Source organism: Zootoca vivipara, chromosome 4 (assembly GCF_963506605.1).
Source record: "Zootoca vivipara chromosome 4, rZooViv1.1, whole genome shotgun sequence".
Taxonomy (NCBI): Eukaryota; Metazoa; Chordata; class Lepidosauria; order Squamata; family Lacertidae; genus Zootoca; species Zootoca vivipara.
Genome location: NC_083279.1, coordinates 89232777 through 89249809, shown reverse-complemented (window position 1 = coordinate 89249809; position 17033 = coordinate 89232777). Strand labels below are relative to the sequence as shown.

Sequence of the window (17033 nt, the reverse complement as noted above, 5' to 3'; positions counted from 1 at the left end):
GCCCATTGTTGATTCCAACTCAACACCAGGAAGAACTTAAGACAGGAGTGCCTGGCGTGCTCTGGTCCATGGGGTCACGAAGAGTTGGACACAACTAAACGACTAAACAACAACAAAGAATACTTACTTGGCTTGCATGGTTTTCTTAGAAATTCCCTACACAGCAGCTACAGATCTGTGAGTGGGCATGTGGCCAAGCAGAGATTTGCATACCTCTGGGGCTTGAATCTTGTGTTGTAAGCACAAAACGACATCTATTCCCATGAAAGAAGTGTGTTTGGGATTTATGTTGTGGCTGGCACAGAGAATTGCATTCCTTTTTAAAAAGATAATTGCTTTTTGAGTGTACACCTTGGAAGAAGCCCCACTGGGAACCAGTGCAGGATCAGTGAAGGAACAAAACCAGATGGAGGCAGGGAGTAAAAAGGCAGATGGCAACTAGCTGACCAATCTAGCACAAAGTCAAGAGGCATGCAACATTCTCCACTTCCTTCCTCTATTTTGGAGGTAGCTAGTACTATCCAGGACAGTTACGAGGACAGTGAGGGGAACCTTCTGCATGCAAAGCAGAACCTATTGTTGTTGTTTAGTCGTTTAGTCATGTCTGACTCTTCGTGACCCCATGGAGCAGAGCACGCCAGGCACTCCTGTCTTCCACTGCCTCCCGCAGTTTGGTCAAACTCATGTTAGTAACTTCGAGAACACTGCCCAACCATCTCCTCCTCTGTCGTCCCCTTCTCCTAGTGCCCTCCATCTTTCTCAGCATCAGGGTCTTTTCCAGGGAGTCTTCTCTTCTCATGAGGTGGCCAAAGTATTGGAGCCTCAGCTTCACGATCTGTCCTTCCAGTGAGCACTCAGGGCTGATTTCCTTAAGAATGGATATGTTTGATCTTCTTGCAGTCCATGGGACTCTCAGGAGTCTCCTCCAGCACCATAATTCAAAAGCATCAATTCTTCGGCGATCAGCCTTCTTTATGGTCCAGCTCTCACTTCCATACATCACTACTGCGAAAACAGTTGTTGTTGTTGGACTACAACTCCCATCACCCCTGACCACTGGTCCTGCTAGCTAGGGCTGATGGGAGTTGTAGTCCAACAACACCTGGAGACCCAAGTTTGAGAAACACTGACACCATAGAGCTTTGGCCCTTCCATTAGCAGAGGTGTGCAGGGCCTTTGACCTGCCTGGTGCAACCGAACTACAATTCCCATCAGCCAAAGCAGAAACTTTTCTCAACCAAGGGCCAGTGCACCTTATTGGGGCAGAGGACCACCACTGTGAAGGGTTGCTGAGGGAATGTTAATGAGCCAACACTTTATGCATGGGGGGAATATCTATTGGAGCCTGGAACCATGGTTGAAGTGGAAGACATGAAGATTTCTTGCAGGGACCATAACTTGTGACCAAGGATGCCATCACAGAGAGAGGCCATTCCAAAGAGCTGCCCCATGCTTGGAAAACCCAGCTCCTATTTTATTTTGTAATAGGATATTTATTAAAGTTTTTCATAATATAATAAGCTAACAACTGCCACAAAATACAAATAAATACAAAAAAACACACAAATAAACTGAGTAGCATATAGAGTCCTCTCTTAAAGGGACTTCTTAGCCCTTACCACCCACAGAAGATCGTAGCTCCTCCTTTCCTTTCTCCTCCCAGCCTCTCACCCAGGGAGATCAACATTTCCCTGTCTCCCGTCCAGTGCTCTCCATCAACCACCGACCACCCGCAGGAGTATGTGATCCCTGAACCTTAAAACAGACCCCAGACATAGGACTCCAAAGCGGGGTGGGAACAAAGACAGGAGACATAAGGAAGGAAGGGAAGGAGAAAAAGAAGAGAAAGAAAGAATAAAAAAAGGTGGGATATCGAGAAGTTGGGGTGATTGAGAGGCTGGAAACCCCAACTTCTCAGTCCTCCCACAGTGCCATAACAAAAGAGCGCAAAGCTTTTCTGGCTAATCTGGTGGAATCGCAGCAGAACTGTGCCACCCTGCAGAGCTCCTTTAGTAGATGTGCCAGGAGGCGCAGCGGCACTAATAAGCAGCAGGGGTGGCCCAGCTGGCAGCCACACACAGCAAACCCTTTCCATGTTTGGATTCAGCAGCACCTAAGCCCACCTTTCTGCCATTCTCCCTTCCTGTCGCGAGGCTGCCTTCCAATGCCTTATTTCTGAAGGGCATCAGTGTGTGGGATTGCTCATGTCTTTAGGGCGCTGGCAAGGTCCAAGATGAGGACATGAAAGGCACAAGGGGGCCACCGGGCTGCCATCCCACAGGTGTAAATATGCAAAGAGGCATCTGCCACACAGAGGGGGGAGAATTCACTGCTTGCAGATCCACCTCAGCTATGGGTGTGTGTTACATTTCTCATTCTCCGAGCATTGGGATTGGGGAGTGGGGGGATCGATTCAATTTGCATTCAAAGGTGAACCTATTTAATTTGCACTTTCTGAAACCATCTGCCAACTGCCATCCTTTGGAATTCGCAGCCATCCTTCGCAATCAGCACTTCTCTGGATGCTGCACATACCTGCCAAGTCTCCCGTATTCCCCGGGAAACGCCCGTTTTTCCGGCTGTCCCCAGCCGAAAAAACGGATTTTTTTTTGTTTTTCCCCGGTTTATTCTGGCGCGGCGGCCATTTTGGAACTGGGCGGAGCATGCTCAGAAGCGACTTTTGATGCTGCTTTGCCCAGTTCCACAATGGCTGCAGCGTGACTTCTGGTGTGGTGGCCATTTTGGAACAGGGCAGAGCAGCATCAAAAGTAGCTTCTGAACATGCTCCGCCCAGTTCCAAAATGGCGGCAGCGCTACTTCCGGTCTGCTACTTCTGGTCCAGTCCCTTATTTCTCAGGCCGGAACTTGGAAGCTATGATGCTGCAATGCAGCCGGCCGGCCAAGAAGAGGGTACAAAATTGCATATACCAGGGTTAAGTGTGCATAGAAATTCGTATCTTAGTGAAAACAGCGTGCAAGTATACATCTCATTAGTGAAAACTGCTTTGCAAGAAATGAGCATTTTAGGCAAGAGTGCATACAAAAATGACAGTATTAGGAGAAATGATCATCCAAAATACTGATGAATTTTCAAGAGGACTTAAAAAAAAACACCCACAAATTTATGTGGAAATGTGGAAAACTAAACTTAAGATCCAAAAATAGGAAAGTGAACCCTCTACATCAGGGGTCTCCAGACTACGGCCCGGGGGCCGGATGCGGCCCAATTGGCCTGCCAATCCGGCTCGCGAGGACCCCCGCCGCCCCCCCGCCGCCCGCTCTTATGGCGCGCGGCGCGGCAGCGCTCTTCCGGGTCAGGAAAAAAGCGCCGAAAATCCTTTGTGCGCATGCGTATGGGCCTCTCCCGACCCGGAAGAGGTCATTTCTGGTGCACTTCCGGGTCGGGGGAGGCCCATACGCATGTGCACCACGGATTTTCGGCGCTTTTTCCACCCTGGAAGCGCACTCCCCCCGCCCTCCGGCCCGCCGCGCGATCGGCGCGGTGGGAACCGGCCCAAACGCCGGTAAGTCTGGGGACCCCTGCTCTACATGAATGCTGTTGGGGGGAAGGAGGTGCAAACAGAAAACTGGAAGCTGCTTTATACAGAGTCAAGTTATCGTTCCAAAGAGCCTTTACTTGCCTGCTCTGCCTTGTCTCTGGCAGAGACCTTTGATATCACCTGCTACCTTTTTTTTAATAACATTGTTTTGATTTTTCCAAAAAATAAAAACAATACAAAAACAAAACAAAACAGAATGACTTCCCTCTAGTCCCTTCCTTGGTTCTATTATTTACCAACTTACTGCATGCCCATTATTAAATTTAAAACCTGTTTAAATTGTCTGTTATCCATTCATAACAAAATTACAAGTAATCTTAAAACCCTGCTAATGTATTAAGCTGCGTACAATGCTTTTGTATATATACAATAAACACCTTCCATTCTTCTTTAAATTTGGGGTATTACCTGTTACCTGATCCATTTGGAAACTGGAGATGCCTGGGACTAAACCTGGGGCCTCCCACATTGGTCACTGGTCCATCTAACTCAATATTGCCTGCACTAGCTGGCAGCAGCTATCCAGGGACTCAAGCAGGGGTCTTTCCCAGACTTACCTGGGAATGCCAAGAATTGAACCTGGAACCTTCTGCATGCAAAGCAAATGCTCAAGCCTCAAACCAGGAGTTGCAAATGTTCCACTGTTTGTTTGTTTGTTTCTTACAGCAGCTGAAACAGTTGTTCGGAGCTGCCACCCCCCATTTCCTCCCCTCTCCCAAATACCCATAAAATATAACTGCATAATCACATGAGTCATTCCATGGTGAATCTTTGACAAGAGGCTTGTCGAACCCCTCCCCTTCCCTGCGTTCCATCATTCTGGTTAAAACAGTTTTGTCTAGACAAGCTTTCCTATATAGGTTTTTCTGCTGAACCAACATTCCTGAACCAATGGGTGGGTAACCCAGTGCACCTGGCACCCTTATCTCAGAGCATCCAGACATGGGGGATGTGCTGCTCAAGACACGAGACCGAGCACTGTGCAATCTAACCCGTTGTTTACATTGCCCCGGCACAATCCCCCTTGAGCAATGCTTGGGGACACCCTGTCATTCCAGAGGCACCGCAATGGGAAAATAGGCCACCAGGACGGGCGCCATGCATTTTACCCTCTGCACTTCCGTAACTCATGGCTCCTCGTTGTGAAAACAAGCTGACCCACTCGGCCATGAAGCTCACTGGGTGACCTTTGACCGTCACTGCCTCTCAGCTTAACCTACCTCACAGGGTTGTTTTGGGGATTAAATGAGGAGCGAGCAGCGCCGTCCTAAACGCCCCTGTCGCCATGGTGCGCCGGATCTCTCTGGCACCCTTCCGCTCTGTTTCCCAGCGCTGTGGGCGGGTGTGCGCGGCGGGCGGGCGGGGAGGCACAGCGCGATCTCTCCGGCGCCCTCCCGCCCCGTTTCCCAGCGCGGTGGGCAGGTGGGCGCCGCCCGCAGCTGCGCAGCGGACCGGCGGACCAGCCGGCCAGCGGGCGGGCGCAGCTCACGGCGCCCTCCTGGCAGGCCGGCGCCATGGTGCCCTGCGCCACCGGGGGTCTACGACGAGCCGGCCCTGGGAGTGAGTGCACCAGGTACACCACCTTGAGCTTAGAGAAAAAGATGGGATATAAATACTACTACTACTACTAGTAGTAGTAGTAGTAGTAATTGATTATTTATACCCCGCCCATCTGGCTGGGTTTCCCCAGCCACTCTGGGCGGCTTCCAACCGAATATTAAAAACAGTACAGCATCAAACATTTAAAACTTCCCTAAACAGGGGCGCCTTCAGTTGTCTTCTAAAAGTAAAATAGTTGCTTATTGCCTTGACATCTGCTGGGAGGGTGTTCCACAGGGCGGGTGCCACTACCGAGAAGGCCCTCTGCCTGGTTCCCTGTAACCTCACTTCTCACAATGATATTATTATTATTATTATTGACAATAAACAACAGAGATACAATTATTTATTTATGCCTCTTACTCTATTCTTCTCCCTCTCTGGGAGTAACTCCTGTAAAGTTGTTTTGTTTTGTTTTTAACACTGAAAGAAAAATGAAGCTCTTGCAGAAGGAAGCTCGAAGACAGATTAAGGTGATAATTGCTTGATCTGTGTTTGTTTACCACCGTTCATTAGAAGTTTTTTTTCTCCTTTAAAAAATCACAAGCAATTAATGAAAGTTGGCTAATGAGCAGGCCTCATTCTGAAGCCACAGTCTTATTTCTCGGACCCCCTGCCCGCCCACTAACTCCTGGACCCCCACCAGCTTGGATCCCAACGCTGTCAAACTGTGGTCACTATCGATTACGTGCTTCAGTTCTTCAGCAGCTCTAATCACATCTCTTGGGTTGCGGAGGATGATGCATTGCTCAGCGAACAGCTCTGACTTTTTATCGCTAAATCAGTGCAAGCAGCAAAGGACCTCAGTAGCCTTCCAAGCACAGCCCCTACTCAGTAGGGCCAGCCAGCCCCAGGGTTGAGGGGTCCCTCAGAAAGGTACTGGCCACTGTTGGCCACCGTGATTTGTGGCAGATGCTTGCTGTTGTTGGGGTGGTTTTTTTACCCACAATGCACCAGAACTCTGGCACTTCCAGAGAAGTGCATTGTGGGAAATTCAGATGGTAGACGCCAAGTTCTGTCATTGATGGTTCAGAGGTGCTAGTCAGCAGCCAGAACTGGGAAACGTCCGTGATTTGGAGAGTTGCCATCAGTTGAGACAGAGAGAGAAGAGTGGGCTAAGCAAATGAATGGCTGATTCAGTATTCAGTATTAAGGTGTACCACACTTTCAATTGGCAAGAAAACTTCTAGATGTAAAATCTGTGCTCTGCCACTCTGCCTCATATATTGGCAATCTTTCAGGGCTGTACCCAGCTAGAGTTGACTCATTGGAATAAATGGCCCTAAGTTAGTTATGCCTACCAATTTCAGTGGGTTTACTCTGAGTAGGAGTAGCATGATACATGACTAGCAAGATTTGTTTGTTTTTTTAAAATGGGTAGTAGGGTTTAAACTCCTATAGCCTAGAAGCCCTCCTCCAGAGTCTACTGGTCCCAGTTGCAGTTATTTGTTGCTATTAGAAGTGCACTCTGCACATGCTCAGTTGAGGAACATTTGTTGATGTCCCAGGACTAAGCTGCAGCACAAACTCGTGCTCTCACACACAGCTCAGATGCTGACCCCAGGCACAAATTTTGCTGTGAACATATGTGTTACATAGGGAAGGACCTGGGGAATTATTCCACGCAGCATGAAGCGAGTCTTGCAAGCAAAACTATCAGATTAGCACCCATCCTAATTATTCTGTGTACTATATAGTTTCTATTGTAGTAGACTGTGCAATGTCGTACAAACATACCTTATAGTATTAATGTCAGCCTGAAATATATTTAGAAAAGGAAGCAGGAGGGAGGTTAGAATATTGCTCAGATTTGCAGAATGCTTTTTTATGTAGTGTTTTCCTGGCTGTTGCATTCTTGGAAAGTAAAGACAAGCCCTCTGGCCACAGCTGTCTTCTAAGGATGCCAGCCTTAAAACAAACATTACATGGTACTAAAAGGTGCCGCAAAGGGATGCAGATCAAATAAAGGTGCAAAATGAGTTGGAAACAAGTGACGTTATCTACAAAATATTTACCACAGCTAAGCAGTCATGAAATTAAAAGATGCCTGCTTCTTGGGAGAAAAGCAATAACAAACCTAGACAGCATCTTAAAAAGCAGAGACATCACCTTGCCAACAAAGGTACGTATAGTTAAAGCTATGGTTTTCCCAGTAGTGATGTATGGAAGTGAGAGCTGGACCATAAAGAAGTCTGATCGCCGAAGAATTGATGCTTTTGAATTATGGTGCTGGAGGAGACTCTTGAGAGTCCCATGGACTGCAAGAAGATCAAACTTATCCATTCTGAAGGAAATCAGCCCTGAGTGCTCACTGGAAGGACAGATCGTGAAGCTGAGGCTCCAATACTTTGGCCACCTCATGAGAAGAGAAGACTCCCTGGAAAAGACCCTGATGTTGGGAAAAATGGAGGGCACAAGGAGAAGGGGACGACAGAGGACGAGGTGGTTGGAGAGTGTTCTCGAAGCCACCAACATGAGTCTGACCAAACTGCGGGAGGCAGTGGAAGACAGGAGTGCCTGGCATGCTCTGGTCCAGGGGTTCACGAAGAAAGAGTCGGACACGACTGAACGACAGAAGAAGAAGAAGAAGAAGAAGAAGAAGAAGAAGAAGAAGAAGAAGAAGAAGAAGAAGAAGAAGAAGAAGAAGAAGAAGAAGAAGCAGCTTTCATGGGCAGAAGAAAGTAGCACAGGTCATGTTCATGAATGCAATGATGGTACTTAGCACCTTCATGGTACACAAACCACATGTGTTTTGCAGTCAGCTCCCAGGCTGTTGTAGCAATTTATGGGGTATCAGGCCCTGTGAGGCTCTTCTTCATATCCTCATTCCTGCCCACACCACTCCCCAGACTGGGAGGCAGGGCAGGTGAGTAGGAATACCTTGATCCAAGTGGTCCCATGAGCCTATCTCATCAAAGTGATGCAGGACCTGGTCACATGGCAAGCATGATTTGTGTGTGTTTGTGTGTGTCAGGGTGTGTGTGCTGTGCATGCCCTCAGGGCTATCACACAGCCAGAGTAACTGACCTACCGGTAAGTAAAACCTGTTATTTGAACACCCTCCTCTGTCAACCCTTACAGAGGGTTACCCACACAGAGTTTGCCGCAGCAAAAAGATACAAAGAGAGATTTGTGTCACCTTAAGGACTAATGAATTGTGTCATGTGCTAAGCCAGAAATGAGCAAACTGTGGACCTCTAGATGCTGTGGTGCTAATATGCATATATTAATCTGTTTGCTCCCCATGCCAGGCCTGATCAATGGGAACTTTGCTTCAATGGGACCTTTTTCTGTAGAACTCCAGAAGTTGTTGAACTCCAGCTTCTATGGATCAAGCTGGCTGGGGATGATGGGAATTGGAGCCCGGAATATCTGGAGGGCCACAGGTTGCCCAAAACCTGATGTAAGCTTTTTCTTGAACTAGAAACTAGATAGATACATCTACAGACAGATAAATATTGGGCTGGATACAGCAAAGTCGATGTGCTAGTGGGAGCCAGCACGAGTCCCGCTAGTGCAACAGGACTTGCCCCCTCCTTCCCTCTGTGCATCCCCCCCCCCATGTCCCTGCTCCCCCAAATTGGCTCTGCAGGGTCAGGACAACCCCCAGTTCAGCAGGCAGGCGAAGAAAATGGGAGATCATGCTGTTGACCAAGCAGAGATGGTTCTGCCGATGGCAGGTTTGTGTTGAATTCCACCCACTACTCTGAACAGCAGCGTAAAAGCACAGTTTATGACAATTCAATTAGAGCTTGAAAGGGTGCAAACCGACCCTTCACTGCAACCGGTAATAACAGGGGTTGGCAACCTAAGGCCCATGGACCACAAGCGGCCTGCGGAGGTGGTTTAACTGGCCCACGAGTTGCCTCCGAACTGAGTCACCCGCTCGGTGAGTCCCTGCACACTGTGCTAAACAGGGACTTGCTTCCGCGGCACCGGAAATTGCGTCTGCGCAGACGCAGGCACTGAAAATCATGGGGGGGGGGGCGCGTGCGATCTGGCCCATGGAGGGATCTCTGCTGGAGTGATGCGGCCCAGCCAAGGTAAACCTTGCCGACCCCTGGGTAATATAGTAATCATCTTAGCCAAGGAAAATGAGAATACAATCAGCCACTGAGGCTGTTGGCCTCCATTTATATATGTGGGTCCCACCACCACCCAATTTCATCCTCCTCCTCCACCACCACCACACACTCACCCATGACTCAAGTTTGAGCAAATTTCATTTCATACTCCCCTTGCTATCCAGCCTTTCGAATTCCCCTCCCCGCAGGAGGTTGTGGACTCTCCTTCCTTGGATACTTTTAAGCAGAGTTTGGATGGTCATCTGTCATGGATGCCTTAGCTGAGATTCCTGCATTGCAGGGGGTTGGGCTAGATGACCCTTGGGGTCCTTTCCACCTCTACGATTATACGAAAATTCCTCAATTTCTGCAGAGGCCCAGTGGACCCCAGTGACGTTCTCACAGCCCGAGAGAAGCATATCGGAACATGAAAGCAACTCCGTAATCTCAGCATGACATAGGTGTTAACTAACCTGGAAGCCAACCAAGCGGCTGGCATTAAAAATCCCCTTATCTAGCAAATGCACATTTCAGCAATGACTTCCGCAGCCACCGCATGTGGCCCAAAGGCAAGCAGGTTGCTGCACACGGAAAATAATATTTTGAAAGGAAGAAAGAAAATATCCAAGACATGGACGTATTATTAACGATTAGCATGACAATCAGAACAATTCGCCAGGACTCAAAACAACAACAACAACAACAAAGAGATATGTATAAGCACAGCTGAATGAAGCCATCAGCACAACCACAATAGAAATTGCCCGGGGGGGTGGGGGGCAAGCCCCTTGCAATCATGCTCTAAGCAGTGTATGATTTGGAATTGCCATCTAGAATCATAGAATCATAGAGTTGGAAGAGGCCACAAGGGCCATCCAGTCCAACCCCCTGCCAAGCAGGAAACACCATCAAAGCATTCTTGACATATGCCTGTCAAGCCTCTGCTTAAAGACCTCCAAAGAAGGAGGCTCCACCACACTCCTTGGGAGCAAATTCCACTGCCGAACAGCTCTTACTGTCAGGAAGTTCTTCCTAATGTTTAGGTGGAATCTTCTTTCTTGTAGTTTGAATCCATTGCTCCGTGTCCGCTTCTCTGGAGCAGCAGAAAACAACCTTTCTCCCTCCTCTATATGACATCCTTTTATATATTTGAACATGGCTATCATATCACCCCTTAACCTTCTCTTCTCCAGGCTAAACATACCCAGCTCCCTAAGCCGTTCCTCATCTAGATGGAAGCTGCTGAGGAAAGGGGGTTTCAGGTCAAAGTCATCTGTTAAGAGAGAGATTAAACCAACATTCACCTACCTGTCCAGTCGCCAACGACCTTAACATGGACTCCAAAAGTTGCTTCGGAAGCTGTTGGGCACTGGGGGGGGAGGGGGGAATAAAATGAAGCATGTTGATATGCAGTTGTTGGGGGGGGGAGTAATTAGCAATACATCAATAACATGTGAAGGCCTCTTCTTTTCTTGCAATAAGATTTTTATTTAGATTTCCCTGTAATACGAGATAAGATTACAACTGAGACAAAACAAAACAAAAGAGAATCGAAAGTGAAAAGAGATAATAGAGAAAAAGAGAGAGAAAAGAGAAAAAGAGATGGGGGGAAGCAAAGCAGAAACAGAGAAACATTAGCAAAAAAATTACAAAAGAGAGACTTCTGATTTCTATTCTATCATTTCTATTCTAATTTGCTGGTCACACACTAGAAGAAAATATTACTTCAAACCATCTATCAATACGAACTATCTACTCTACTTTCTGTTAAACAATATTTCCTCTAAATTACAGGGTCTTTTTAAAAAATGGAAATGGGATACTGGACATTTATTTGAATGAATGAGAGGATGCTTGGTTACACACACACACACACACACACACACACACACAGAGAGAGAGAGAGAGAGAGAGAGAGAGAGAGAGAGAGAGAGAGAGAGAGAGAGAGAGAGAGAGAGATCCCCCTGAAAAGGCACAAGACGAAAGAGCCCACAAAAACCAGAGCTGCCTGGCCAGAAAAGAGAATTATGCAGAAATGCAGAATTTGGTATGGGAGGAAGAACCGTAGGTCCCAGGTACCCAATAAAAAACAGCGACCAACAGGTACTAGGTGATGGGAAAGATCTATCTTCTCCTGAGACCCTGGAGAGCTGTCATCAGTCAGATTACACTGACTAGATAGACAAGCATCCTGATTAATGTAAGGTAGCTTCCTTTGGGACATAGCATCAATTATCTTAAGAGTCCCTTGTTTTCATTTTAAAGACAGAGCCCTCCTGGGAAAGAGAGGAGGGGGGATCATAGCTGCCAAGTTTTCCCTTTTCTCGCGAGGAAGCCTATTCAGCATAAGGGAAAATCCCTTTTAAAAAAGGATAACTTGGCAGCTATGGGGGGGATGCCTCTGTATGTATCATATAGAAGCAAACCGGGTGTGATTTTTTTCCTAATTATTATTATTTATTCTTCCTTCTCTCGCCTGGAGATTTAATTAATGGAGCTATCAGTTGACAAAAGCACATGACCAATTGACTAAGATTACAGTACTATAACCACTTCAGCAATCATCATCATCATTCAATAAATGGAGACTTAATTAATGGAGCTATCAGTTGACAAAAGCACATGGCCAATTGACTAAGATTGCTATAACCATTTCAGCAATTATTATTATTATTATCATCATCATCATATTTTTATTTTGTTGATTTTATTGATTGATTGATATACCACCCTTTATCAAAAGATCCCAGGGCATTAAAACCATATTACAGAACAATAATGATAAAGACATAATAAAACATAGTAAGAAGTACAACAGCCCTGTAAGGTAGACCAGTATAATCAACCTCAGTACTGCGAATGGTGGGAGGGAGATGGTGCTGAAAGAACAGTGGCTTACCTAAAGGTACCAGACAACCTGGGTGAAATTCAACTATGTTTTACTCAAAGTAAACCCATTGAAATTAATGGACTTGGTCAGGTTCATTACTTCCAATGGGTCTACAACATGTAAAGCTTAGTTGAAACCACCACCAACACCCCTTTTGCCAAACTCTTGCCTTTCTTATGGTCATAGCTGCCAAGTTTTCCCTTTTCTCGCGAGGAAGCCTATTCAGCATAAGGGAAAATCCCTGTAAAAAAGGGATAACTTGGCAGCTATGCTTATGGTTTGCAAGGACTGCATTTGAGCATTTATAAGCCTTTTTCTCAACACTTTGTCTGCCATCAACACTTTTTTTTTAGATGTTGATTGTTATTTTTTGACATAGTTTAGTGCTTTTTCTAAGGCAGGATATTGCTAATTGAAATACATGCACGCCACACTAACCCTGCTTGCCCGATTCCCACGGAACACTCCAGTGGCATCACTTTAACAAATTACTCGTAAAAAGCCAGATTCCCCTCCTCTCCCCTTCGGAGTTTAGGAAGCATATTTCAACACTGTCTACAGATCCTCAGGGCTCCTTCGGGGATTCTTGGATACCTTGCTCTGCTGATAAATCCCGCAGAAGGAAATGTCATCTACAAACTAGACAGGGAGAATCCAAGTTTTGGCTAATACAGTGTAAACACATACACACACATGTGCCATGTTCTCTTGCATCTTTCATCTGTGTAATGCTGTACCAACTGCGTCCCATCAAGACTACTGCAGCCACCAGCCCGTCAAGTGATTACATTTCTATACTGCCCTTCACCCAAAGATTGCAGGGCAGTTTGCAATATAAAAACACAAAGATATATATACCATACAGTGGATGCTCAGGTTGCAAACATGATCCGTACGGGAGTCACGTTCACAACCCGCAATGTTCGCAACCCGCAGCGCTGCATCTGCGCATGCACGGGTCGTGATTCGGCGCTTCTGCGCATGCACAAAGTGCAATTTAGTGCTTCTGCGCATGTGTGAGCGCCGAAACCCGGAAGTAACCCATTCAGGTACATTTCCCCTGTGGGATGTTGGGAGGTGTGTGCCACTGGCTGAAGTTAGGCTACCCCACACAACCCCATTGCAGCCATTTAACATATGTGTTGGGGGTGTGTTTTGTGAATCTCCCAACCGTTAGATCAGAAACCCTGGCTAGATCTTGGTTCGTTCACACTAAATAGGGTTAAAACCAACCACGGTTTCCTGCATTTAGATGTAACAGGAAACTGTGGCGGAAAGCTTTAAATTCCCCTTGTGTGCATGCAGGAGGGAAGCTTACATTGGTTCTAACATTAGGAGGATGAGAGTAGTTCAGCATTATAGCATAGAATCATAGGAGTTGGAAGGGACCCTATGGGTCATCTAGCTCAACCCCCTGCAATGCAGTGGTCCTGCCCACAGCCGTCCCTGGTTGGGCTTAAACAACCAACCTTCTGGTTAACAGCAAGACACACTGATCCATTGTACCACACGAGGCAATCCAAACAGCAAAGAGAACACACAGCTTCCTTTGTCCCTTTCTAAAATTTGTTATAGGGAGCTGGCTGGGATTGAACCAGGAACTTTTGTGTGTGTGTGTGTGTATAATATAAATTATTATTTTTATTTTTTATTAAATTTTATGTTTTACAATTTAAAATGCTCATTTTTACATCCTTAAGAAATCAGTGATTTCCCCTTTCCTCTTTCCATGGTTCATTTTACATATCATAAATCCCTGCATATTTTACAAAAAACTATGTCATTCAGCATTCCATTATTGCATCCATCAAAACTTATTCACACTGTTGAATTTATCTTAATGCTGCCAGCGTTTTCAGCTGTACACAATTTTTTCCCATATATTCAAAAAACGTTTTCCAATCTTCTCTAAACATATGTTCTTCCTGATATCTTATTCTAAGTCTGCAAGCTGTGCATATTCTGCGAGAGCTTAAGTTGCCACTCTTCTTTAGTTGGGCCCTCGCTCGTTTTCTATTTGGGGGCTAACGAAACAGAGGCCGGCGTAGTGGCATACAAAAATAACCTTTTTTTTTGACACCTCGAAATATCAGTCTGAATTATCCTCAACAGAAAGGACTCTGTGGGTTTTTGGGGGGGAAAGTACTATTAAACATTTTTTTCAATTCATTATGAATCATTTCCCAATACGCTTTTGCCCATTTACAAGTCCACCACATATGAAAGAATGTTCCCTTCACCTCTTTGTATCTCCAGCACTTATCTGATTCAGTCTTCTACATTTTAGCAAGCTTGATGTAGGCTTGAACCAGGAACCTTTTGCATTCAAAGCCTGCACTTACACTGTTGAGCTATAGAGATTCTCTATAGCTTTGAACCAGGTCAATATATTGATAAATCTGAAAGCTTGGAGCAGGCCAGTGGGGGCGGAAGAGCTCTTGCCTTCTGGCCCCACCGCCAGAATGCTTCACTTTCACCCATAGTTCTTGCTGAACAAAGTTGATGCACATATAATTTGTATTCACAGGCTGTCTCTGTGCAATCAGGGAATATTCATTTATGAAGGGAATAAGGTTTCAGCTGGTGAATGTATAAAGACCTGCTATGTGTTTATATACGGCACATCTCTGTTTATAGAGAGCTTGCACTGCCAAATTTCCATGGAAATCCTTAAGATCCATGCAGGCCAAGATTTATTTTTATATTTGTTTAAGCCCACAAAACAAAACATGCTGTCTTAGGATAGTTTCACGCACCTCTTGCCACAAAAATGGTCGTGTTCCGCTCTCGTTGCTTGTGAGAGAGCGGCTGGATGTGTACGAATCAGCTGTTGACAGTATAGCCATAAACATGATCAACTTTGGCTAAATGTCACTTGTCAAGCTGTGGGACCCAGGTGGCGTTGTGGTTAAACCACTGAGCCTAGGGCTTGCTGATCAGAAGGTCGGCGGTTCGAATCCCTGTGACGGGGTGAGCTCCCGTTGTTTGGTCCCAGCTACTGCCAGCCTAGCAGTTCGAAAGCATGTCAAAAATGCAAGTAGATAAATAGGAACCACTACAGCGGGAAGGTAAACGGCGTTTCCATGTGCTGCTCTGGTTTGCCAGAAGCGGCTTTGTCATGCTGGCCACATGACCTGGAAGCTATACGCCAGCTCCCTCGGCCAATAATGCGAGATGAGCGTGCAACCCCAGAGTCGGTCACGACTGGACCTAATGGTCAGGGGTCCTTTTACCTTTACACTTGTCAAGCTACTACTAGCAGCACAGCTACAGAGGCCAATTGATAAGTTGGCAACGTTGTCAATAAAACATGCACACAGCCAGTTCTCCAACAAGTGTCAGGTAATATCAATTCTAAATAAACAACACACAAAAATAATAGAGTTTAGTTTCAGAAACTAATCCCAAATTACTTGTTTAACGCAGCTCCTGCAAACAAATGCCTATCATGAGGGAAGAGAGTGGCAAAACTAATATTCAAGCTAACTCTGAAGTCTGCAGCCCACCAACTACTGTAGATCATAAAACTGTAGAATAATCTAGTCTGATCCCCTGAAGAATCCCAGACAGATGGACATCCAACTTCCAGTGAAGAAGGGGCCAACCACTTTCAAGGTAGTCTGTTCCCCTGTCAAGCAGATCTTACCATTAAAAGCTTCTTCCTAATGTTTAGTTGGAATCTCCTTTCTTGTAATTTGAATCCATTGGTTAGGGCCTTCCCCTCTGGGGCAGCAGAAAACAAGGGATGTACAAACACCTGCATTTTCTACAACTAACTCTGCTTATGAAGGTCACAGAACAGACAGAAAAAGATGAGGGAAGAAGCACTTCATTCCCACCAAGGCACACCACAAATAAGGACCAAACATCTTCACCTTGATCTGGTGTGCCCCTTCGATTATACAAAATTTGTGCTTGATTCCTTCCATCTGTTGCTCCGGTAGCCGGATGAAGGCAGGGGTGATTTTTATGCATCGATATATAGATATAGATGATATAGATGATATAAATATAGATGAAGGGACGCAGGTGGCGCTGTGGTCTAAACCACAGAGCCTAGGGCTTGCCGATCAGAAGGTTGGTGGTTCAAATCCACGTGAAGGGGTGAGCTCCTGTTGTTCTGTCCCAGCTCCTGCCCACTTAGCAGTTTGAAAGCACGTCAAAGTGCAAGTAGATAAATAGGTACCGCTCTGGGGGGGAAGGTAAACGGCGTTTCCGTGCACTGCTCTGGTTCGCCAGAAGTGGCTTAGTCATGCTGGCCACATGACCTGGAACCTGTCTGTGGACAAACACCGGCTCCCTCGGTCTATAGTGCAAGATGAGCGCCACAACCCCAGAGCCGTCCGCAACTGGACCTAATGGTCAGGGGTACCTTTACCTTTACCTTTATAGATATAGATATAGATATAGAGATTTCCCATGATATAAAATGAGCTTCTTTGTTACTAAAATAACTCTCAGGATTCACAGCAACTGCTGAGGTCACACAGAGCCCAAACAGCCAGCAAGCAGCCAAGCCTGACGTTCACACAAAAGAAAACTCACAGCTGTGATGGGAGTCATATGCACTTTGTCACTGGCTATAAGGCTGAAGCTATTTATATTTTAAAAAAGGATGCTCTATTGGATACCTGTTAAAACTGATCAGCCTTTCCCAACCTAGTACTCTCCAATTATTTTTGAACTACAATTCCCATCAGCCCCAGACAACATAGCCATGAAGCTTCAGGCCAAAACAGCTTAGAGGGCACTAGGTTGGGGAAGCCTGTAAGTAGAGGATTGCTTTCTGAAAATGAATGCTGGAGAACTATCAGCCGCTGCATGGGGGAATTGGGGTGGGAAGAATCACCACACTAATTGCCAATGGGGACAAGGTACTCGGGAATCTCAGAGCCACTTCTTAGGAGATAATTTGGTACT

The 17033-nt window shown here is 46.1% G+C and overlaps 1 protein-coding gene across 2 annotated transcripts in view; it reads right to left on the bottom strand.

The window, feature by feature from the left end:
- Nucleotides 1–17033, bottom strand: part of NOX4 (NADPH oxidase 4) — an 88403-nt gene that overhangs the window by 35142 nt on the left and 36228 nt on the right. For both annotated transcript variants that reach the window (XM_035116490.2, XM_060273886.1), the window contains exon 12: nt 10532–10592. In XM_035116490.2, coding sequence (XP_034972381.2) covers nt 10532–10592 — 61 coding nt within the window. The remainder of the gene's footprint in view (nt 1–10531; nt 10593–17033) is intronic.